General features: G+C 37.2%; 1 protein-coding gene across 1 annotated transcript in view; it reads left to right on the top strand.

The window, feature by feature from the left end:
* The window catches only part of RAD51 (RAD51 recombinase), a 29,955-nt gene that overhangs the window by 3,353 nt on the left and 2,068 nt on the right, over positions 1 to 24,534 (top strand). The window contains exons 2-9 of the mRNA XM_014840738.3: positions 225 to 327; positions 1,837 to 1,974; positions 7,839 to 7,956; positions 9,626 to 9,717; positions 15,939 to 16,033; positions 23,457 to 23,570; positions 23,923 to 24,052; positions 24,277 to 24,398. Coding sequence (XP_014696224.1) covers positions 241 to 327; positions 1,837 to 1,974; positions 7,839 to 7,956; positions 9,626 to 9,717; positions 15,939 to 16,033; positions 23,457 to 23,570; positions 23,923 to 24,052; positions 24,277 to 24,398 — 896 coding nt within the window. The 5' untranslated portion in view covers positions 225 to 240. The remainder of the gene's footprint in view (positions 1 to 224; positions 328 to 1,836; positions 1,975 to 7,838; positions 7,957 to 9,625; positions 9,718 to 15,938; positions 16,034 to 23,456; positions 23,571 to 23,922; positions 24,053 to 24,276; positions 24,399 to 24,534) is intronic.

Here is a 24,534-nt window from a genome sequence, read left to right as displayed (position 1 = left end):
TGCATCTTTAAGAAGCAAAATAGTCCTGGCTCTCCCTAGTCTTTCTGATACAACTAGCAAAGTAGAAGGGAAAGCTGGTGAGAGATTTGTTCTTTTTCCTGCCATGAGTCGGTCAGTGAATAGACCAAAAGCCTAGCAAGGAATTTTTCAGAGATTTATTGTAAACCTGAGTTTGCAGCTCTTTACTTTTAGTGTTCTTCCTGATGGCCATCTGTATTTTTCAGTCTTGAACACTGAGTAATGGCTATGCAGATGCAGCTTGAAGCAAATGCAGATACTTCAGTGGAAGAAGAGAGCTTTGGCCCACAACCTGTTTCACGGTTAGAGGTATGTGTTAGTTGCTAATTTTGGAACTACAGTACTGGACTAGATTCTTCTACCTATTGGGAGAAATCACAACTTTTACATATACCATTGGTTTACTACCTCAAATCAAGACCCAAATTAGAGTTTTCAGGGGCATTGTCAAGGATCCTGTGGAAAGGCTTAAGATAGTTGCTAAACATGTCTGTCTAGATCTCTTCTTTTGTTGAGAATTCTCCTCCTAATTTATCATTTTTCTTTCTCAGAGCTGGATTGTCAGAAACTAAGAAACCCTAGGATCCCATGGCGGAGTCATTTGTACTAAGTATGAAATTACTGTTCAGGGAATTACAGTGGCCAGGGCCAGCTATATGGGAAGGAGAGAGGAGCAACATCTCTCCATTGACCCAGATCTGTGCTGAAGTTAGTAGGAAGACAGCTGTCATAGAGAGGCAGAAGGGCTTGAAGTGTGAAGGTATAAGAGCCAGGCTCTAGCTTAGGACTCTGCACAAGAGCTGGGGCCTTGCACTATTTCTGCCCACTGTACAGAGGCCCCGGTGTGAGTGCAGCTGACATGGGCCAAAAGAAGTAGGAGTGAAAGCAGAGAAAGCCTTCATTCTTCTGTTTCTTTACACATATTCCTCCCATCCCCAGCTAAGCTTCAGGACTCCAGAAGTTACTTAAATGGGTTTGTGATAAACATTAGAGGGTTTAGAGTCATAACTTGTTATCGTGAGCATCCTTAAATACACATGTATATTGCTTATTGCTTAAATATTAATAGCAGACATGGTTTGTATGGGCAGATACTATTCTCTCCCCTCTCCAAACCTTCCCTGACCCCCAAATACATAGACATCTCCCCATGCTTTCCCCCAAGTCATGGTTTCGGTGGCTAATAAAACCAAAGCTGACTTTGTATATAGGGAGGAAGAGGTACCTTTAGGTGGCTTGTTTTGAGAAGTATGTATGTAAGTCCCTGACCAAAAGTAGTTTTCCCCATTCTTAATTCAGTTGTTAGAGCAGAGCTTTCTAGTCATTGTGCTGCCAAAAGGATATTGATATGCTAAGATACTGTTCTTCTTAGCTCTGGGGCAACCTTATCTGTTTACCCTAGCTTAGTGTAGACGATATTATTTTTTGTGTGTGCTTGATATGGGAAACACTGGTTTAAAGTGGCCATTTAGGGCTTAGGGTCTCAAAGTTCATTTAGAGTCCCAGGCATAAAAGGTCGAGAGTTGCAGGTTTATTCCCAGTGCTTAGGAATTACTGGTTTAATCTCATTTCGTGATGAGTCCATTATAAGAGTTTTAATATACATGACATAGTGCTAGTTTAAAACTGGTTTTGCTAATGAAAAGGTTGATAATTTGTTATTAAATACCTCATATGTAGGGCACACTTTTCAAAGCTTTTGCATATTAATATCACAGTTCTCAAAAAGAGCTCTGTGAAGTAGGTAGGGCAAATATCCACACTGGACAGTTGAGAGAACTGAAGCTTAAATTTATCCCTGGTTTTCTTCACTTGTAGCAATGTGGCATAAATGCCAATGATGTGAAGAAATTGGAAGAAGCCGGATTCCATACTGTGGAGGCTGTTGCCTATGCACCAAAGAAGGAGCTAATAAATATTAAGGGGATTAGTGAAGCCAAAGCTGATAAAATTCTGGTAAGTACTGCTTATGTAACCTAGGGAGGCATTAGTGGAAATAGTACAAAGGGGTATACAGTGAAAAGTGGTGGTCTTTCTCCTTCTATCCCTCATTGTTGACAGGATGACCCTGTCCCCCTTTTCAGAGGTGACTGCATTACCAGTTAATTATCTTTGTATGTACCTCCTTGCATAAATTGGAATTTTCTCTAGGGAATTACAGTATCATGGGTTATGACATAAATACTGCCAAATTGACTACCACTTTGCACTCCTACCAGCAGTGAGTGGTGTGTACCTTATCTTTCTGGATATTAGGATGTCATGCCTTAGAAATATATTTGTTAGTATGCAGCCACTAAAAACAGTTTTGAAGAATATTCATTGTCATAGGAAAATGTTCCTGATATAAGAAAGCAGCTTAACAAAACATGCGTGTATGTATGTATACACACATGAATATACGTGTGTGTGTATATGTGCTTGATTTTTGTTTTTAAAAATGTGTGTTTGTGTATAGCACATACACTGGGGGTAAATACACTACAATATTAACTGTTATTTCTGGATGGTAAGAATGTGAACAATTTTTATTTTGCCTCAGTTTTCTGAAGTTTCTACATTTTTTTTTTTAAAGATTTTATTTTTTTCCTTTTTCTCCCCAAAACCCCCCAGTACATAGTTGTATATTTTTCAGTTGTTGGTCCTTCTAGTTGTGGCATGTGGGATGCTGCCTCAGCATGGTTTGGTGATCAGTGCCATGTCCATGCCCAGGATTCGAACTGACGAAACACTGGGCCGCCTGCAGCAGAGCGCGCGAACTTAACCACTCAGCTATGGGTCCAGCCCCATACATTTTCTATAATAAACATATATTACTTTTAAATAGACAAGCTGTTTTTATCACTTGAATTGAAAGTCATATTAATTAGTCTCTCTGTGTATAATCTGTTAATTAATCACAGGCAAGATTCTTTAATGATGACCAGAGAATGTGATTTCAAATCATGAGCTTAGTTTTTTTTACATTAATAAATGACATAAAAATGATTTTACTGGCTTAGCGGAAATGAGGTAGTAACTTAATAATCTCTTATACTATATAGCACTTTAACTTTGAAATCCCATCCTTTTCACTATATTCTCATTTGGCCCTCATAACGACACAGAGAGAGAGGTAGGGCCAGGATTCTCCCTGTTTTACAGATGTGGAAGCTTAGGCACAGTGGTTCAGTGATTTATCCAAGGTCATACAGATGATGGCAGAACTAAGACGAGAACCCAGTTATTTTCATCCTATTATACTGTGATCCTTTGTTGTCTCCCTCCAAGGTCTTAGAGCTACTATTTATTATTCTTGGGTCAGACATCTTTAGCACCCATAATTCCCCATGATTACATTTTATTTTATGCACTTATCCTCTGGTATTTATATAGTTACACAGTTTGATTGGCTTTACCCTTGAACTTTTATATAGTGTAAAGCAAATATTTATCTATAAAGTTATGTTTTCATATTTTGTGTTGATTCCTGTTATAGTTTCACAGAAATTTTCTCTGAAAAAGAATCTTCAAAAGCCAAAGAATCTTCAAAAAGAATGCATTTGTTATTATTGGGAGCTTCCTCACATGTAGTTCTGCCATGTAGCTTAGTCAAATGGACAATATCTGAGATTTGTTTGTACTTATTTAATATCTCATACATTAATATATGCACAACCCAGTATTATACTAAGAGCTTGAAATTTGTAAGCACTGGCAGGGCTGTTATTCCATTTATTTAGTACCAGTCTGTGATAGTAAGCCACTCAGGGCTCAAAAATCATAAGTAATTCTTAATTTAAGTCCTTGGAGTAAAGGTGTTGCCATCCATGGAAGTATGAAATTGTCATTTATTGGATTACTCAAATAAATAAATGTTTGTTGAAGTGGTGACTTAATTGAAAATAAAAGTTCTGAGTCCCTAATGCCTCACTGAAAGATTGTGATGTTGACTAAGCCAGTAGGTGGCTCTAAAGTCTGTTGTTTCTTTCTGGGCATGGATTTTTGACTGAACAGATCCTGACAGGGTCTTTGCTTATGCCTTGTCAGACATTAGTTTTAAAAATCAAATCCAGTGTTTTGTTTCTGTGAAAACATATATACAAACCTGTAATAAGTGAAATGAGATGTGCAAAGTGATATAGATAGGTCTTTTTATTTTTCTGTCCTCTTTGATTTCAGACATTTTATGAGTTTCTGGTGGGTAAAGACTGTGTTATTTGCTTTTAAAGGTTAAAGAATATTTGGTCAGTCACAGTGGCTATCCCCTCCCATTCCCCCAAAGTCTTTGGAACTGAGACTTTCAGCAAGAAGATCCACTGTCACAGTGGAGAAAGGAAACTAAAGAAAAGAAAAATCGTGTTCAAAATATAAATCAAAGTGGTTTCTTAACAAGAGAGAGAGATATGGTGAACAAAACAACTCATTCAGAAGGTGGCAGATTCTTCTGTGGTCGTCTTCACATTTTCAAAGTTTAATGTAGTTGTAATTGGCTTTTGTTGAGCTCTGCTCTCTTGGTGCACTATGACAGCACTGACAGATTCAGCATGCATTTTTTTTGTAATATTTTTCTTTTACTTGCCATTCTATGTAGTGTTCAAGGATTTGGTAGTTCTTAGCTATTGAAAACTCCAACAGATTTAACACTTCTGCCTAGCACAGATGAAAGCAGGCTTATTGTCTAAGAATAGAAGTAAAGTTCTGCCAAATTGCAGTTGCCTGGTTTTACTTCAGATTTCACTTTGGTTATAATATTCTGTTTTTTTTAAGAACTCGTAGACTAGAAAATGTAGAGGTTAAAATCACTAGAAGGGAAAGCATCTCCTATGAGTATTTTTTCTTCAACTTTTTTCTTTTCTCAAAAGCCCCCTAGTACATAGTTGTATATTCTAGTTGTGAGTGCCTCTCTTTGTGCTATGTGGGACGCCCCCTCACTATGGCTTAAGGAGTAGTGCCATGTCCGCACCCAGGATCTGAACCAACAAAACCCTGGGCCACCAAAGCAGAGCGCACAAACCTAACTACTTGGCTATGGGGCTGGCCCCCCACCCCTTTTTTTTAATTATTATTATTCATTTTAAATATGAGGAAGATTCGCCCTGATCTAACATTCACCACCAATCCTCCTCTTTTTGCTGAGGAAGATTGACCCTGAGCTAACACCTGTGCCCATCTTCCTCTATTTTATATGTAGGACACCTGCCACAGCCTGGCTTGATAAGTGGTGCATAGGTCCACGCCCAGGATCCGAACCTGTGAACCCCAGGCTGCCAAAGTGGAGCATGGGAACTTAATTGCTACGCTACCCGGCCAGCCCCTTCTTCAACATTTTGTTATTAAAATTTTTGAACTTACTGCAAAGCTTGAAAGAATTTTACAATGAACACGTATATACCCGTCAAGTAGACTCTACCATTAACATTTTAATATGCTTGCTTTATCACCTATTTATCTCTCAATCCAGTGATCAGTGTATCTTGGAATTTTTCTATGCTTTTCAAAGAAAGTTGCAGATGTCAGTACAATTCCTCCTAAATATTTTAGCATATATTAACTAGAGTTCAATATTGGTTTATAGTTCCCCCCCTTGGTATTTTTATTTTCTAATTTTCATTAATCTTCATTCATCTTGAAGATTAGAAGTTATGGGAAGAGACATCACAGAAAAAAGAAGGGAAGAAATTCTCAAAGAAATAATACAAGAAAATTTCCCAGAGCTTAAGGGAAGCAGAAGTCTTACATAGTAAGACCCACACCTAGATACATCATTGTGAAATTTTAGTATACCAGTCATAAAGAGAAGATTCAGAGAGAAAAAACTAAGTGACCTGAAAAAACCAAAAATCAGAAAGACAGCACATTTCTTATCAGAAATCTGGATGGTAGAAGCTAGTAGAGCAATGCCTTCAAAGATCTGAGAGAAAATAATTTTGAACTTAGAATTCTATTGTAGTAATATTATTAATCAAGTATTAGGGGAGAATAAAACATTTTCAGAAATAGAGGAATTCTGAACGTTTTTCTCTTGTCCACTCTTAGGAAGTTACTTGAGAATATACTTTACCAAAATGAGGGTGGAAAACAAAATCTAGGTTAGAGTGACTCCAACTCAAGTACTCAGTGAAGGAAGACCCAGGACAGTAGCTAGCCTGGAGAGCAGACAGCCCAGTTTGGAGAAGGAAAGGAGATCATCAGGGGGAAAGAAGGATTCAATAGAATACATAGTAAGATTGAGAGGTTGGAAAATTTGAGAAATGATAAAGTCAGACACTTGAGAAAGACATCACTCAGTTATAAAAGTAAGGTAAAATGGAGCGTGATTTTGAAACTGGTGGTGTATAAAAAAGAACGAATTTGAGTTTGACGGTAGAAATCTTTGAGAGACATAGGGTTGTTAACATTGGAGCCTTAGTGAAAGAATTGTATTTCTAGCACACCATTTGGTTCTGCAGTGAATTATATTTACAAAGCTATAATATAAACACGGTAATGAATTTTCAAGAGAAGTATTAAGTAGTAGACAAGTTTAAAGAATAATGCAACTCACTACTTAGCTGTTCATTGATTTTTTCTTTTTGTTGTAGCAAATTTTGAATTACAAGTTTAATCTTTTTACTTGCTGTAGATCTATTCAGTTTTTCGTTTTTTGTTTTTTATAGTCAAACTAAGATAATTTATTTTACTGAATTTAGACTCAAATTCAATTATTCAGTGCCTTGGCTTGGATTCTTTTTCTAGAGTGAGTTTTAATAGTTTGTATCTAGGAATTTCCCTATTTCATCTAAGTTATCTGATTTGTTGGCATGGAGTTTTATTTTTGTAAGATTAGTGGTAGTGTTCCCTCTTTCACTTCTGATTTTAGTGATTAGAGCCTTTTTTTCTTGGTCTAGCTAAAGATTTATCAATTGTGTTGATCTTTTCAAAGAACCAACTTCTGGTTTTCTTGATTTTCTCTATTATATTTCTATTCTCTATTTCATTAGTTTCCGCTCTAATCTTATTTCCTTCCTTCTGCTTGCTTTATGGTTAGTTTGCTCTTCTTTTTCTAGGATCTTAAGATGGAAGGTTAGGTTATTGATTTGAGATCATTCTAACAGAGGTGTTTACAGCTATAAATTTCCCTTTAAGCACTGCTTTTGCCACATCCCATAAGTTTTGGTATATTGTGTCTTCATTTTCTTTCATCTCAAAGTATTTTATAATTTCCCTTGTGATTTCTTCTTTGACTCATTGGTTATTTAGGAGTGTAATGTTTAATTTCCACATATTTGTGAATGCATTTATTTTTAAATTTTGGAATCAACCTATAGATTGATCATTGAAGGCTTATCAATGACTACAAAATAGGATATAAATGTTCTCAACCTTGATAATGTATAAGAAAAGGTACAGCTGACAGAAGGGGAAGTAGACATGGAGGTAAAGGACAAATGTCCTCATTTAAGGTAGTTGAAAGTTACAATCTGTGATTGATGGACCAGGAAATCAAGGTTTAAATATGTTGTTAGACTTTGTATTATAGTGTTAATTTATCATAAATCAGGTGAAGTACACATGTGGGTCTATAATTTCTTTTTTCTTTTTTTTTTTTTTTTACTACATGAATGTGTTACTTAAATTGGCAATTAAAAAGTTAGTCTTCATGGAGTCTCTAAGTTAGTTTATCTTTTAGTTGCCAGAGAGAGAAATTAATCCTAGAACTAGAACTACTAGTATTTTGATGACTTTTTAAAGAGAAATCATTCTGGAAATTTTGTTAGCTGTCGTCTCTTTCTATTGCATGCGTGCTTCTTGTTTTACTAAGTATATTTTGTTGATTTGACATTTCTTATTTTTCCCAGACTGAGGCAGCTAAATTAGTTCCAATGGGTTTCACCACTGCAACTGAGTTCCACCAAAGGCGATCAGAGATCATACAGATTACTACTGGCTCCAAAGAGCTTGACAAACTACTTCAAGGTGTAGTAATCCCTTATCATATGTTGTGAACTGCAGTTAGCAAAGCATCCAGGTCACAGAACAAAACTGAAGTATTTGGGTAGAATTTATGTGTTAGCTATGATTGAGAGAGAAGAGAAGGATCCACACTGAAGAAGTAAAACTGCTGCAGGCTGGAACCTGACTTATAAAATACTGAAGTTATCTTCCAGTTAAATAATTTAATCTCCATTTAATATTGTAGTCAGAGAGTAAGCGCCCTCTGCCTAAAGAAATAATTATAACGTTCTACTCTACTACAAGGTTGACAATCTGATGATTGGTTAAAAAATTCCATGTTTTGGATGGACCTTGAGGGTATTATGTTAAGTGAAATAAGCCAGAGAGAGAAAGATGAACTCTGTATGACTCCACTCATAGGTGGAAGTTAACATATAGACAAGGAGATCTGATCGGTGGTTAGCAGGGGCGAGGGGGGTTGGGGGAGGGCGGAGGGCACAAAGGGTGAAGTGGTGCACCTACGACATGACTAACAATGATGTACAACTGAAATTTCACAAGGTTGTAAACTATCATAATCTTAATTAAAAAAAAAATTCCATGTTTGAATACTACATTGTAGTACACACTAACCTTCAAGACTTTATGGAAAGCTGTAAAGTTTTAAAACTTTTGAAAACATTACTGTCCTAAATTATTGCAAAGTTAGATTTGGTTCTTGTTGCTTCCCCAAATATTTAATAATTTAAGTGCCCCCCCCCCCTTTTTTTTCCTTCTTCCAAAGCCCTCTGGTACACAGTTGTGTATTTTTTAGTTGTGGGTCCTTCTAGTTGTGGCATGTGGGATGCCGCCTCAGCATGGCTCGGTGAGCAGTACCACGTCCGCACCAGGATTTGAACTGGCGAAATCCTGAGCCACCAAAGCAGAGCGCGCAAACCCAACCACTTGGCCACGGGGTCGGCCACAAGTTTTTTTTTTTTAGGGTGCAACATAGCATGAGTTCGAGAATCACACTCAAATTTGAATGTTAGCTCTCCTGTCCCCCCTCCCAGCATTTATGGCTGTATTACATGGTGCGAATTACTTAATAGTTCTATGCTTCAGTTTTCTTCTCTTCTTAATGAGGATAAAAAGACCTCCCACGTTATAAGTTATTGGAATTAGATAAAGTGATGCATATAAATACATAGCACTGTGCCAGGTACACGAGAAACATTTAGTAAATATTAGATGACATATCTTTTTTTTTTGAATGACTGCTTATTGACTTGTGTTGGTATTGTTCTGTGTCTTGATCGTGGTGGTAGTTACATGAAGCTACAGATGTGATGAAATTTTATAGAACACACAAATGAGTGCATGTATAACTGGAGAAACCTGACCAAGCTCTGTCGATTGTATCAATGTCAGAAAACTGATATTGATTGTTTACTTTACGATTGTTATGTAAAATGTTAATATTGGAGGAGTTTGGGTGAAGAATTCATGGGACCTCCCTGTACATTTCTTTGCAGTTTTCTATAAATCTAGAATTATTTCAAAATAAAAAGTATTTTAAAAATTACTGCTTGTTGAAAATTATATTTCCAAATTATGTAAACATCTTTCTGATGAGCTTCAAGGGCATTTCTCTGATTATTGTTTCTAAACATTGTATTGTGCTAAGAGGTGTTTCTTATTGCTCTTTTAGGAGGAATTGAGACTGGATCCATTACAGAGATGTTTGGAGAATTCCGAACTGGGAAGACCCAGATCTGTCATACATTGGCTGTGACATGCCAGGTGAGCTGTTGGGGCTCTAACTAATCAAATCAGCAAGAATGAGTTGATTCCTGCTATTTGCAAGCATCTTTTGGGATGGCACTTTGTCTGTCCTTAAGAATCCTATAGATTCCTACTGCAAAATTCTTTCACATTTTAAGAAACTTCTAGATCATTGATTTCAAATACTTTGGTACCATCTACTAGGCCTCCCCTCACTGTCACCTGCCCTCTTCACTAGTCTAGATTTTATGATTCATCATTAAAATCATTCCTTTACAAATACCCTCAGATTTACATCTCCCACCTGAAGAGATGCCAATCTTAGATGAACGCTGTCTGTCTTCTCAGTGCCTATTGCCAAATAGGCAGTCAAACTGGAGAAAAATCATAACATAATGCTAATTGGCTTCACTTTAAATTCAAGATGACAAAGTAGGTTAACGTTCAGTACTGTTTCGCAGATCTGCTGAATTTCTCCATTTAGGCATACTTTTTCCCACTTAGTAAGACAACTGTCTTGTACTTTGTCCTTTCTCCTCAAACCTTCTTGCTTCTCTTCAACCTTCACTCTCAGCCAATGACCTAACTTACTCTTCATATCAAATCTATAAATCCACTTACATTTATACCCACCTTTTCTTATCTTGGGTTACAATGGAGAAAGTGTCTCTTTTCCTCTCAAAGGCCCATCCTACCAGTGTGATCTGGTTACCATCTCCTGCCACCTTCTCAAGGACTCTACTCCTGTTTTCTGCTCTGCCTCTCTATTAGATGATCCTCATTGGTATACACACATATCTATTTCCATCTTTAGGAGAAAACCTTTCCTGGACTCCTTTTGTTTCTTCTTCCTTTACTTATGCTCCCATTCATGGGTGGATTTGGAAACCGACATGGTGAGTTAAATAATTGCTTAAGGTCGTATCTCATTTAAGTAGTAGATACAGGTGTCAAATGAAACTTCAGAGCCCATGCTCTTAAAACCTTCATAAGATTAGAACCTGTAACTGGCTTGTTCTCTGCTGTATTGCTAGTCAGTCTTCAGCACTCAGTAAATACTTGAATGGATGGAGATGATAAAATAGATGTCCTAAGGCATACCTGATACATTATAAATGGTATAGAGGAAGTAGCATAACTATTTAAGGAAGAGAGAGGGATTACTTCACCCTAGAGTAAGCATGGAATACTTTATGGAGAAAAGAGATTGGACCAGACTCCTGAAGAATGCTAAATTTGAGCAGGTAAAAAAATTAAAAATCATTTAACTGTAGGGAATGGTATGAACAGAAGTACAGGGGACAGGGAGGCATAACGTATTGAGGAGAAGACAATAAATAAACCATTTACTTAGAGGTTTTATTTGGAAAAGTTGTAGGAGATAAATCTTAAAAGGACACATTAAGACCATATTTTAGAAGGTCTTGACTCCAGTGTAAGAAGTTTATATTGGGCTGGCCCAGTGGCACAGCGGTTAAGTGCACATGTTCTGCTTTTGTGGCCCGGGGTTCGCTGGTTCGGATCTCGGGTCTGGACATGGCACCGCTTGGCAAGCCATGCTGTAGTAGGCATCCCTCATATAAAGTAGAGGAAGATGGGCATGGATGTTAGCTCAGGGCCAGTCTTCCTCAGCAAAAAGAGGAGCATTGGCCGCAGATGTTAGCTCAGGGCTAATCGTCCTCAAAAAAAAAAAAAATGTTTATATTTGATTCTGTAAAGAGTGGGGATCATTCAGTGTTTCACAGCCGAAGAATAACATGAGCAAAATTCTCAAAAATATTCTAGTAGCGACCTGTTGAATGAATTGGAAGGAGAGTTGAGAGCTGAGGGTACTTGATGTGTGATTATTACAAGAATTAGCTGATCTGGACTAAAGTAAAATAGTGAGACTGAAGGGATATAGGCAGAAGATACACAGTCATACATCACTTAACAGCGAGGATATGTTCTAAGAAATGCATAATTAGGTGCTTTCATTGTTGTGCGAACATCATAGAGTACACTTACACAAACCTAGATGGTATTGCCTATACACATGTGGGCTATGTGGTACTAATCTTATGGGACCACCATCCTATATGCAGTCCATCATTGAAACATCATTTTGTGGTGTATGACTGTAAAGGGCAGCACTTAATGATTGACAATAAAAAATATCCCTCAGCCCAACAGTGTATTAATTTGGTAACTTTAAAAAGGATTGAGGAGAGAGAGACAGTTTTTATGGAAAGATGAGTTCAAGTTTAGAGGTGGTGAGGTTGAGATGATGAGACAAGAAGTGAAAATTTCTAGCAGTATTTAGAGATGTGGAACTAAGTCTTATACAGAGAAGTAACATTGGAATCTCTGAAAATGAAAGATCTATGAGAGAGAAACATAGAGAGGAGGATATAGAAGAGAAACTGAACAAACTTCACTGTTTTGCAACTTCAAGCAATGTTTTGAGGAGCCCTTTTTCTTCTTTGAGTGGGATCCTAGCATTCCCTGGCTTTAAGAGTATACTGCTGTGAGTGGCTGGCCCACAAAGCACCCTGGAACCGGACTCATTCCCATGGGCCAACTCTCAAAATCTTTTGAAGCTTTATTACAGTTTTAGCTATATCATTGTGATAGAGGAGGCTTCCCAGTATCTTTCTATTCTAGTGTGAATTTTTATCCTCTCGATAAAGTAACAGTAGTTCTTGGAACTCATTTATGAAAATGAATTTAGATATCAAATATAAATTGTTCTTTTTTGTGTTTTTTCCCTTGTAAAACAAGTTATGAACTGTCCTTCATAATTTATTCTGTATTTAAATAGCACTTTATCAAAAATATTTATTACATTGATATAATGCTGTGCTATAGTTAAAGATGCTATGTGCCATAAAAAAAATAGGAATTTTGTTAGGACCTTGTGTCCTGCATAGGATTCACAGTTAGTAAAACACATATCTGTGGAGACTAGTATAATGAGACCGATGTTCTCAAGTCACCCAAGAAAATTTGTCTCCTTATTTTTCTCATGTTACAGATGGGTCCTTCATCAGTCATTACTTCTGCTTGAAACAGTGCATGCCATTTCTTGAGACAGGAAAATATTCTGGTTCTTTACGAATGAAAATTTATCTCACAGCAAGAGATAGTCTCCTGTTTTGCTCATCATTTTCCTTTCTCACTTGTCATTTTAATTGTATTTCTTTCCTCTATTGCTCTACTGATCTTTTCATTGCAGACCAAAACGTCACCATGTGTCTTATGAGACAGTCAAGTTAGGATTCCAAGTAGATCTAAGCTGGTGTCGGCTCTGCTTATAAATAATTCTGAGGAGGGAAGAGCTGGGGAGACATGAGAACTTTTAGGATAATAAGGGAGGAATCATTGAGGAGAAGAAGAAGAGTGGTAGTGAGCTGTGGGAGCTATAGCTTATCTCCAGAGCACCAATAGAAAATTGTTACTAAAGGGAAATAGGACTGTTTAAAATATCACCCTGACATGGGTCATTTGACATGATGTGTGACATTTTGAAATAGAAATGTTTTCCCCATGTTTTGACAGGAATTCATGTGGAATAAATATTTAGAGGACAGTACACAATATCTATAGTTGCCAGGGCAACTCAGCATATCACACTGATGTTCTTCAGTTGTGTAAACAGAATCCTATCCTGGGAATGTTTATTAAGCAGTCAGCTAATGCTGGTCAACAATAAACTGAAGTAAAATTCACAAACATATTCTCTCTATAAAAATAACATTCACAGATGGCTGAACAACTATAGATCTTTGTTTTTTGTTTTCAGAGAAAAAGAATGCTAATTCATTAATAATAGAAAGGATTACATTTCACTATCCTAAGAGCTGAACCAGACATACAGAAAGGATGTTAGATTACTACTTAAATGTAAACATTATCTGCTCTCATTTGTTCAAATTTTTCAACTTAATGAAGTGAAACCCCATTATGTGTTAGATCTTTGTCTAATAGTGAAATTATGTAAATAAAGTTGAGAGCCATAGGTTACAAAAAATGAATACTACATGCTTGTTCAAAGTACTAGGGTCATTTTAAAATTTTCAGAAGACAATTTAACATCAGTACTGGTTTTAAATGCACATGCCCTTTGACAGAAAATGTGTCTTACAAAACTTTTCACATATGGTCAAGGATAAATGTACAAAGAGTTTACACCGTAGCATTATCAAATGGTTAAAGTTAAAAACAGCCTGCATTACTATAAAATAGGAAGATGAGTTAAATTATGATACTGTTATTAAAAATAGCTAATCTTGTGGTGTCTCAGCCGAGTAACACAAAATGGCTGCGATGGCACTGGGAGGGCAAGGTGGAGGAGACAAAATGGGTTGGAGTGCAGAGTACATAGTCCATCCACTTGAGACTGGCCCAAAATATACTGGGACCTTGTCCACTCCTCTGCTGTCAGTCTGCTTACCTGTGCCCAGCCACATTATGGCCTCCCTTCTGCCCAAGGAGGTCTACCTAGCAAGAAAAGAATCCCTTCTCATGCTAGCACTAAAGATACCAGAAAGTGAGAGAAGGGGGGAACCTCATTCGTCTTAATTCCTGGGGACTTAGCCCTCTGAGTGTCAAGATTTTCTCCTCCCCAAAAAACTGAGGCAGTTTCTGCTTTTTGTCCTTTTGGCCAATAGTTCCAAACCTTTCCTCTATCAAGACACTCTCTCTCTCTGTTTTTTGTTTTTTGGTTTTTTTTTTTTGCTTGAGAAAGATTGTCACTGAGCAAACATCTGTGCCAATCTTCCTCTGTTTTGTATGTGGGATGCTGACACAGCATGGCTTGATGAGCGGTGTGTAGGTCCACATCCAGGATCCAAACCCGCAAACCCTTGGCTGCTGAAGTGGAGCACATGAACTTAACCACTATGCCACCAGGCAATCCCCAAGACTCTCTTGTTGTATACATAGTCCTTGTTCCTTCTGTTGATTCCTATCATTTGAAAGATTTTATCTGCCAACCTGCCAAATGATAACATAATCATTTTTTCCTTTCGCAGTTAATAAAGGCTTTGTAACTGAGTATATGCTAAAATCAGTGCCCTAGAGATAGAGGATATCATAAGTCTTCAAAGTGCTTTCTGTATGCTAGGCACTGTGCTAAAATAAACACTTTACATGAATTACTTAATCTTCAAAGATGGGTTTTATCTACACTTTACAGAAAAGGAAGCTGAGATTTAATATTCTCAGGGTCACATAGTAAGTGGCAGAACCACATAGTATATAAAAAGTATTTGTATGAAAATGCATAGAAAATGATGTGGAAGATTACTTCTGGGAGATGAGAGTGATGAAGAAGAGCTTTCAGTTTTTGCTTGACTTATTCTATATTGTTTGAATTTTTAATACAAGCATATGGTACTTTTGTAATTTTGAAAAAAAAAATTCTCAGAAATAGGAAAAGAAAGAAAATTTGGTGCTACCAGGCCCTTAATGTAAAACGTCTTAAAGGATTTTCTTAAGAATTTAAAGGTGAATTATGGCTTCAAAGTAGATTTCTAGGGTGGAAACTACCCTTTAACATGATTCTCTTAAAATTTGTAGAACTTAAAGATGTCTGGCATGGGACGGGTAGCTGGAAGCAGAAATTTGAGTAGCTCTTGAGACAGTTTTCACGGCATTCCTCCTTTTATGTTTTTTCCCACTCTTACTTTCTATTATTATTTTTTTCTTTCTTCTCTTGTTCATTTGTAACATCGCTATGTGCTATTGGAGCAAACACCTTTTTTCTTCTTTGTTGCTGATATTTTAAACTTCTAGGATGCCCCTGGGGCATTGCCAGTATCCTTTAGTAACCCATAGGAACGAACTCTGCTCTATAAAGTGAGGTGTAAGTGTGGTTTGGATATGCTAAAATTAATTGAGTATCACATGAGAATCTAAATGACCTTCCACATGTTTTTACTTTTGAGAGAATTGATCAGTATTGTGTTGGTATACAGTCATAGAATTTTATCACCTACTTTGAACTATATTTCCAAGCAGTCCAACTCTGGCAAGATTCTAGCCTCCCCTGCCAGGGGGCACAATGAGGTTTATATCTACTACTAAGTATATTTCTGTCAGAAGGGAATGTCTCCTCTCTGCCTCTGATTGTCACTTTAAAGTGTTTTTTCCTTTTGCTTTATTTAATGGGGGGCAAATTATAGACCCATCATGGGGAGCTTAGTCACTTATATCAGAAGTACAGTGTTCATTTCCACTGTTATTTTTGTTCTCTCTAGCTTCCCATTGACCGAGGTGGAGGTGAAGGAAAGGCCATGTACATTGATACCGAAGGTACCTTTAGACCAGAACGGCTGCTAGCAGTGGCTGAGAGGTGGGTTACTAGATTAGCAGAGAAATATGGCTGCATCTATCATTATAGTGATTGCCAGGGTTAGTTGAATGTCTAACGAATGTCTCTTCTCTTACTGCTCCATATTCTGAAGTTATATGTGTGGTTCAAAAGAATGACCTTCCTTAGTAGAGAAGAGCATTCTTCATTAGTCAGAAAACTATGAATTGCCATCAGACTGGATAAGAAACAAGATCCAACAATATGCTGTCTTCCAGAGAAACACTTTAGATTCAAGGACACAAATAGGTTCCAAGTAAAAGGATGGAAAAAGATATCACATGCAAACAATAACCATAAGAGAGCTGGAATGGCTATACTAATATCAGATGAAATAGACTTTAAGACAAACAAAATTACTAGAGACAGAGGAACATTTTATATTTAAAAGCTCAGTTCACTGGGAAGGTATAAGAATTATAAACAAATACATACGTAATAACAGAGCCTCAAAATATGTGAATCAAAAACTAACATAATTGAAGGGTGAAATAGACAATTCAACCATAATAATTAGGGACCAGCATCTTACTTTCAATAACAGAAGATTTATCAGATGCCCTGATAAAGGGCATTTATGAAAAACCTACAGCTAGCATCGTACTTGATGGTGAAAGTCTGAATGCTTTCTCCTTAAGATCAGAAATAAGGCAAGGATGTCCATTCTCACTACTTGTATTCCACATTGTAGTGAAGGTCTTAGCCAGTGCAATCAGGCAAGAAAATGAAATAAAAGCCTTCCAGATTGGAGTGTAAGGTGTAAAACTATCTTTATTCACTGATGACATGATCCTAAGGGATCATGTAGAAAATCCTAAGGAGACTACACACAAAAAAAACTGCTAGAACTAAATTAGTTCAGCAAGGTTGCAAGATACAATGTCAATATTCAAAAATCCATTGTATTTCTATATACTAGCAATGAACAAATCAAAAATTAAGAAAACAATTCTATTCACAGTAGCAACGAAAATAATAAAATAGTAATAAATGTAACAAGTGTAAGATTTGCACACTGAAAACTACAAAACATTGCTGAGAGAAATTGAAGATCTACATAAATAGAGAAACATTTCACATTTATAGATAGGAAGACGCATTATTATTAAAATGGTAGTTCTCTCTCAAATTGGTCCATAGATTTGACACAATCCCTATTGAAATTCTAGCAAGTTTTTTGCGGAAATTGACAAGCTGATTATAAAATTTGTATGGAAATAACAAGGACCCAGATAGCCAGAACATTCTTGAAAGAAAAAAAAAAAAATTGGAGGTCTTAGTCTTCCAGATTTTAAAACTTACTATAAAGTAACAATAATCAAGACAGGGTGGTGCTGGTGTAAGGATAGACATACAAATCAACAAAACAGAACTGAGAGTTCAGAAATAAATTCTTGCATTTATAGTCGCTTGATTTTTGACAAAGGTGCCTAGGCGATTTAGTGGGGGAAATAATAGTGAAATAATAATTGTCTTTTCAATGAATGGTGCTATGTAGTTGGATATCCATGTGCAAAAAGATAAATTTTAGACCTTACCCTACACTATACATAAAAATTAACCAAAAGTGGATAATATCTGGTGGTTCTCCAAAAAAAATTAAACAGAATTACAAAATGATCCAGCAAAACCACTTCTGGGTATATACTCAAAAGAATTGAAAGCAGGGACTCAAACTGGTACTAATATGCCAATGTTCCTAGCAGCACTATTCACAATAGCCAAAAGGTAGAAGCAACCCAAGTATCCATCAGCAGACGAATGGATAAACAAAATGTCATACATACATACAATGGAATATTATTCAGTCTTAAAAAGGAAATTCTCACACATGCTACAGCATGGATGAAACTTGAAAGTACTGTGCTAAGTGAAATAGCCAGTTGCAAAAGGACACATAGTGTATGATTCCTCTTATATGAGGTAGTTAGAGTAGTCAAATTCATAAAGACAGAAAGTAGAATGGGGTTGCCAGGGGCTGGGGGTGCGGAGAATGGGAGGTACTGTTTAATGGGTACAGAGTTTCAGTTTGAGATGATAAAAAAATTCTGGAGGTGGATGGTGGTGATGGTTGTATAACAGTGGGAATGTACTTATTGCCAGTGGACTGTACACTTTAAAAAGGTTAAAATGGTAAATTTTATGTATATTTGCTATAAACTTTTTTAAAGGACGATAGTCCTAAATGTAAGAGCTAAAACTATAAAACTCTTAGGAAAAAACCGGAGAAAACCTTTGTGACCTTAAGGTAGGCAAAGGTTTCTTAGATACAACGCCAAAAAGCAAAGACCATGGAAGAAAAAATCAGGAGCCAGCCCAATGGCATAGTGGTTAAGTTCACGCATTCCACTTCAGCAGCCTGGGGTTTGCAGGTTCAGATCCTGGGTGTGGACCTACACACTGCTTGTCAAGCCATGCTGTGGCGGTGTCCCACATGCAAAATAGAGGAAGATTGGCACAGAGGTTAGCTCAGGGCCAATCTTCCTCACCAAAAAACAAAAAAGAAAGTTGATAATAGAGTCACTTTTCATTTCATGAAAATTTAAAACTTCTGTGCTTCAAAGAACACTATCAAGAAAGTGAAAAGACAACCCAAAGAATGTGAGAAAATATTTGCAAATCATATATCTGATAAGAGTCTAGTACTCAGAATATATAAAGATCTTGCAACCTAACAGTAAAAAGACAACCCAATTGAAAAATGAGTGAAGGACTTACATAGACATTTCTCCAAGGAAGATAAACAAATGGACAATAAGCACATGAAAAGATGTTCAACATTATTAGTCGAGGAAGTGCAAATTAAAGCCACAGTGAGATAAAATAATCAAAAAGATAGTAACAAGTGTTGGGAAGAATGTGGAGAAACTGGAACCCTAATATATTGCTGGTGAGACTGTAAAATGGTGCAGTCACTTTGAAAAACTGTGGCAGTTAAACATAAATTTACCATATGACCCAGCAATTTCACTCTGGTTATGTACCCAAGAGATATGAAAAGATGTCCACACAGAGACTTGTAAGTGGGTGTTTATAGTATTATTGTAATAAGCAAAAACTGGAAACCAACCAATTTTCCATCAACTGGTAAATGAATAAGCAAAATTTGGTTTATCCATACAATGGAATGCTATTCAAAATAGAAAGGAATGAAGTACTGATACATGTTACAACATGGATGAATCTCAAAAACATGCTAAATGACAGAAGCTATACACAAAAGACTATATATTATATGATTCCATTTATATGAAATTTCCAGAAGGGGAAAATCTATAGAGACAGTAGATTGGTGGTTGCCTGGGGCTGGAAGTAGGAACAGGAAGTAACTGCAAATAGACATGAGAGATCTTTTTTGGATGATGGAAATGTTCTAAAATTGGATTGTTGGGGGCCGGCCCCATGGCTGGGTGGTTAAGTTCGCGTGCTCCGCTTCCGCAGCCCAGGGTTTTGCCCGTTTGGGTCCTGGGTATGAACATGGCACCACTTGTTAAGCCATGCTGAGGTGGCATCCCATGTGCCACAACTACAAGGACCCACAACTAAAATATACAAGTATGTACTGGGGGGATTTGGGGAGAAAAAGCAGAAGAAAAAAATGAAGATTGGCAACAGTTGTTAGCTCAGTGCCAATCTTTTAAAAAATAAATAAAATTATATTGTGATGATGGTTGTACAACTCTGCAAATTTACTGAAAAGTCATTGAATTTTATACTTAAAATGGGTCAATTTTATGGTATATAAATTACACCTCGGTAAAGCTGGTAAAGAATTTACTTTTACCATTACATCCCCTAATACAGCTTTCAAATAAACTCTCAAAGTTGTCTTACTTATTTTCCCTTCTCTGGGGTCAAATGTGATAATTTGGTCCCTACCACACATTACTGAAACCTAGTGATTAAATAGAATTTAATTGCATGTTGAGATGTCAGACTCCAGTTAGAACCTGCCTGGCTAAGTTGAGGAGAATTTTCTTTTCTAGTTTTATAATTATAACAAAATTCTCTTTACCAGTTTACAATCTGAGGAATCGAAGCCATCAAATGTACACCGTTGAGGCATAAAATTAGGTTGGAACAATAATTGCAGCTCTTTGCCTCTGCTTATAAAATCCTTGTCAAGAGAAAAGAATTACTCCTTTGCAACCTGATCTAAGTTTCCTAAAGATGAGTATAGTAAACTCTGTCTTCCCTCTGCAAGTTGTTTTTGGTGTTCTTGTACATAAACCACACTTTTAATTTTTAAGTATGCTATTTTAGTAGTTGAAGAGTTCTCTTTTGGATAAAGTCATTGATTTTGTCCAGCAACATAAATGTTCAGATAGGATAGAGGAGATAGTAGGGTGTTGGCTATGAGGACAAGGACTTTGTTTTAATCACTCATATCCCTACGCCCTAGAACAGGGCCTCCAGTATTTGTTAATCAATGAATATTTATTAATTAGGGCCATGTTTATGGCTATTTTGTCAACTAAAAGAAAAATAGGTTTAAATAGAAATTTCATCAATTCACTTTAATCACTTCTACCTATCAAGAAAAAATTTTATAATTGAATTTCTGTTTATGTATATTGCACTTAAAAATTTATATTTCTGAGACAGTTACAGGGCCTCCTTAAGCTAATACCTAATTTCCCTTCACAACAGCACAACCCTCACTGATTAATTTTTGCCATGCCCTTGTGCAGAATATTAACCCACATTCAGGTTCCAGGAGCTCAGAGGTTCTCAGGATGTTGTCCTCAGTACTGCTGCATTAGCATCACCTGGGAACTTGTTCCAAATGCAAATTCTCTGACACCACTCCAGATCTACTGAATTAGAAACGGAGACTCTGAGGATAGGGTCCAGCAATCTGTTTGAACAAGTTCTCCTGGTAATCCAGGTGCTTGCTGAAGTTTGAGAACCACAGCCACAATTGCTAGCTACAGGATCACCACCTTTTTTGAAAGCTCTGTTAAGTACTGTGAAGAGAGAATGACAGAACCCCCTTGAGGCAATACAGCTGAGCTTGTCAAACTAACATGTTAAGAATCACCTGAAATATTTAAGTATGCAAATTATCACACCTCTTCCTTGAAAATTGTGATTCATTAAGTCTGGATTAGGCCCAGGAATTTACCTTCTTTTTAACGGGTGTTCCAGGTTATTCTCATCTTTAAGGAAGTTCTGGAAACACTATGAGACAGGATGCTTATTTCCAACTAACTTTTTCCAAGTTGTGGGAATTAAAAATTCCATGTGCTGCTCTAGGAACATAAGCACAGAGATCCTTATAGTCTTTTTTTGTGAAAGCTGCTGAGAGAACAGCCAGGATAACTCTTGTTTTTCTCATAAACCATCCATATTTTGATATCAAAAGATAAATCTCCCTTCCTGGTAGTAGATTATATCAATGCTTCTTGAGGCAAGATTAGAAGACTTGTGTTGCACAGTATTTAGGCCTTTTGAGTCTTTTTTTCTATCTTACAGTTATGATTTGAATATAGAAAATTTTATCTCCTTATTCCTATTTTATTTGGTTGGGATTCCCAAGGTAAAACTATCCTTACATCATTTCCTTATCTCCATGCCCAGACTTAAGTAATAATTCATTATCAATCCACTTAATGCCAGAGCTAAACTTCCATTGGTGTTGATAATGGCGAAGAATAGCAGGAGAAATGTCCAGGAAAGTGCAAAGACTGCGCCTAACATGAAGAATCCATTGTGTGATATGGAAAGTTCAGTTGGGTAGAGTGGAACCTCCTGCTATTGAAGTTCAGCTTATTGCAGTGTTATTTCAAGTGCTAGAACAGTCTTTTGTTTTTTCTATTTTTGGGAGGAGGAAAAATGAGAAGAAAGCTGTTTTACTAAAGCTAAATCTCAGAAAAACAGGTTTGACACTGTATGCTTTTGTAATGATCAGAGTCTCCACATAGAATAGATTGCTTTAAAAGACTGATAGAATTGTAACTGTAGAAACTTTTGGCTCTCAAAGAATTACAGCACATTGATTTTGTCTAAACAGATTCTCTTTTGAACTATGACATAAGGGAGTCAGTATAATACTTTTGGAATATAATTTCAGGTGACAATATGAAAATATTACTTGGGTTAAAGTGATGATATATGGTTCTCTTTTTGTTTGGGTTGTGGATAAAAGCTTTTTATTCAGCAACATTTATTCAGAATTTACAAGGTATAAAAAATGTGCTAGGTAGAGAGGCCTGGTCTTTCCCCTCGAGAAATTTGTAGTCTAGTAAATGAATGGCAGGGTAGCTCCTCACAAGTGCCATAAAAAGGCCTAAGTCAAGTTTTCTGGAAGTGTGGAAGAGGGAGAATCACATATCTGAGAGGTGCAGGGAAGCCTTTATGAAAGTGCAGGCATTTAGTTGTCTTTTTTATAGATAGGTAAATCAAACTACCTTTGAAGCAATAGGGCCCACTGTGACAGATTTAATGAGAATGAAAATTGTCTTACTCAAACCACCTTGAACATTCATGCCTTAGGCAGCAGTTACAAAGGTGAGGAAATATAGATTATTCTAAGAAAATAGGAGATACTGTATTTGCCTTTTTTAAATGCAAAGGAAAAAGAATCATTATGAAGTCTAAGATGAGTTAAGGTATCACTTATTTAACCATACTACATACATGTCACATATTCTGTCTGAACTGTAACTAGTTACCAGCAAGAAAAAAGGGGAGAACAGAAGAAATGAAATATACTTGTTTCTCTTGAACTTCTTACAGTTTTGAGTTCTTGCTTAGAAGGTTTTATTCTTTTTTTTTTTTCTTGAGGAAGATTAGCCCTGAGCTAACTACTGCCAATCCTCCTCTTTTTGCTGAAGAGGGCTGGCCCTGAGCTAACATCCATGCCCATCTTCCTGTACTTTATACGTGGGACGCCTACCACAGCATGGCTTTTGCCAAGCCGTGCCATGTCTGCAACCGGGATCCAAACTGGCGAACCCCGGGCAGCCGAGAAGCGGAACGTGCGAACTTAACCACTGCGCCACCGGGCTGGCCCCGGTTTTATTCTTATATAACAACAGTTTATATTAATTTAATTGATCTGAGTGATTATTTTTGTTTCAGTCCCAATTCTGTCGTGTTGCCCTTGGCTTTTCCAGGAGAACACTGCTTTCTTATACTTGGAAATTGTCATTCTAGTTCAGGAGTCCTCAAAGAATAGATTTGATTTATCTCAAAATCCTGCCAGGAAGATCTCTCTAAAGCAGTTGCTGCTGTCATCTCTTTCTGTAGTTTGCCTGGACTTGCTAATAGAGAGGGAATTATATTCTTTAGCCCCCAACACCACTACTTACCTACACATCCAGGTAATTTCGTTGTTAGAGATGAATTTCTCATCTGCCTGAGTTGTGCATGCAGCCTGAAAATGTTCTCTCCTCTCTTCTAGATATGGCCTCTCTGGCAGTGATGTCCTGGATAACGTAGCATATGCTCGAGGGTTCAACACAGACCACCAGACCCAGCTTCTTTATCAAGCATCAGCCATGATGGTAGAGTCCAGGTATGTGCTCAGTAGAAGCCACTGAATATGCTCCCAGAGCCCCACCCTGAATCCTGTAGAGGCAGTTTGGCCAAATTGATAGTAGCTTCAATTAGAAATGGGAAGATTTAAGTTTTAGTTTTGACACCTTGCTTTGTGGTTTAGGTCAAGTCACTGTTAAAATATGAAACCATAATTCACCTGAACTTGTTGGAAATTTTACCTGGTTATATGGTGCCTCAGACATGAATGCTGTACAAATATTTTAATAAAACATCTATATATGCAAGTGTTTTATGATTATGAAGTTTTAGGGTAGTGAGGAAGGGAGCAGCATCTGACATAGGCTTCAGAGAATCCTTGCTCCCTGTAGGTATGCACTGCTAATTGTAGACAGTGCCACCGCCCTCTACAGAACAGACTATTCGGGCCGTGGTGAGCTTTCAGCCAGGCAGATGCACTTGGCCAGGTTTCTGCGGATGCTTCTGCGACTTGCTGATGAGGTAAGTTGTGGGGTAGTGACAGAGAATGCCTGTTTTCAGGGGCTATGAATTCCAGGAGCCTTGCTGGGAGGCCAGGACATGAGGGCTTGGTATCATCAAGATATCAGTTGGATATGAAGAGAGACTTTAGTCATTCATTGCTTTGTGGGGGATAAGGGTGGCAGCCCTAAGGTCTTTAGAATATCTGTGGCCACAAAAAATGACATTTATGCTTTCCCCATCAGTTTGGTGTAGCAGTGGTAATCACCAACCAGGTGGTAGCCCAAGTGGACGGAGCAGCTATGTTTGCTGCAGATCCTAAAAAACCTATTGGAGGAAATATCATTGCTCATGCCTCAACAACCAGGTAAAGTGATGGGATAGACGACTTCATCTTGGAATGTCATGTTAACTGTGGAGTAGACATGAAGATATAACATTTCCATTTAAACCCTGTTAAAGCTACTGTTGTGTGTAATTACACAGGAGCCCTTGCTAAATCT

The sequence above is a fragment of the Equus asinus genome, chromosome 2 (assembly GCF_041296235.1).
Source record: "Equus asinus isolate D_3611 breed Donkey chromosome 2, EquAss-T2T_v2, whole genome shotgun sequence".
In the NCBI taxonomy this organism is placed as follows: Eukaryota; Metazoa; Chordata; class Mammalia; order Perissodactyla; family Equidae; genus Equus; species Equus asinus.
Note: the sequence above shows the minus strand (reverse complement) of the source record. Positions and strands in the feature narration are given on the sequence as shown.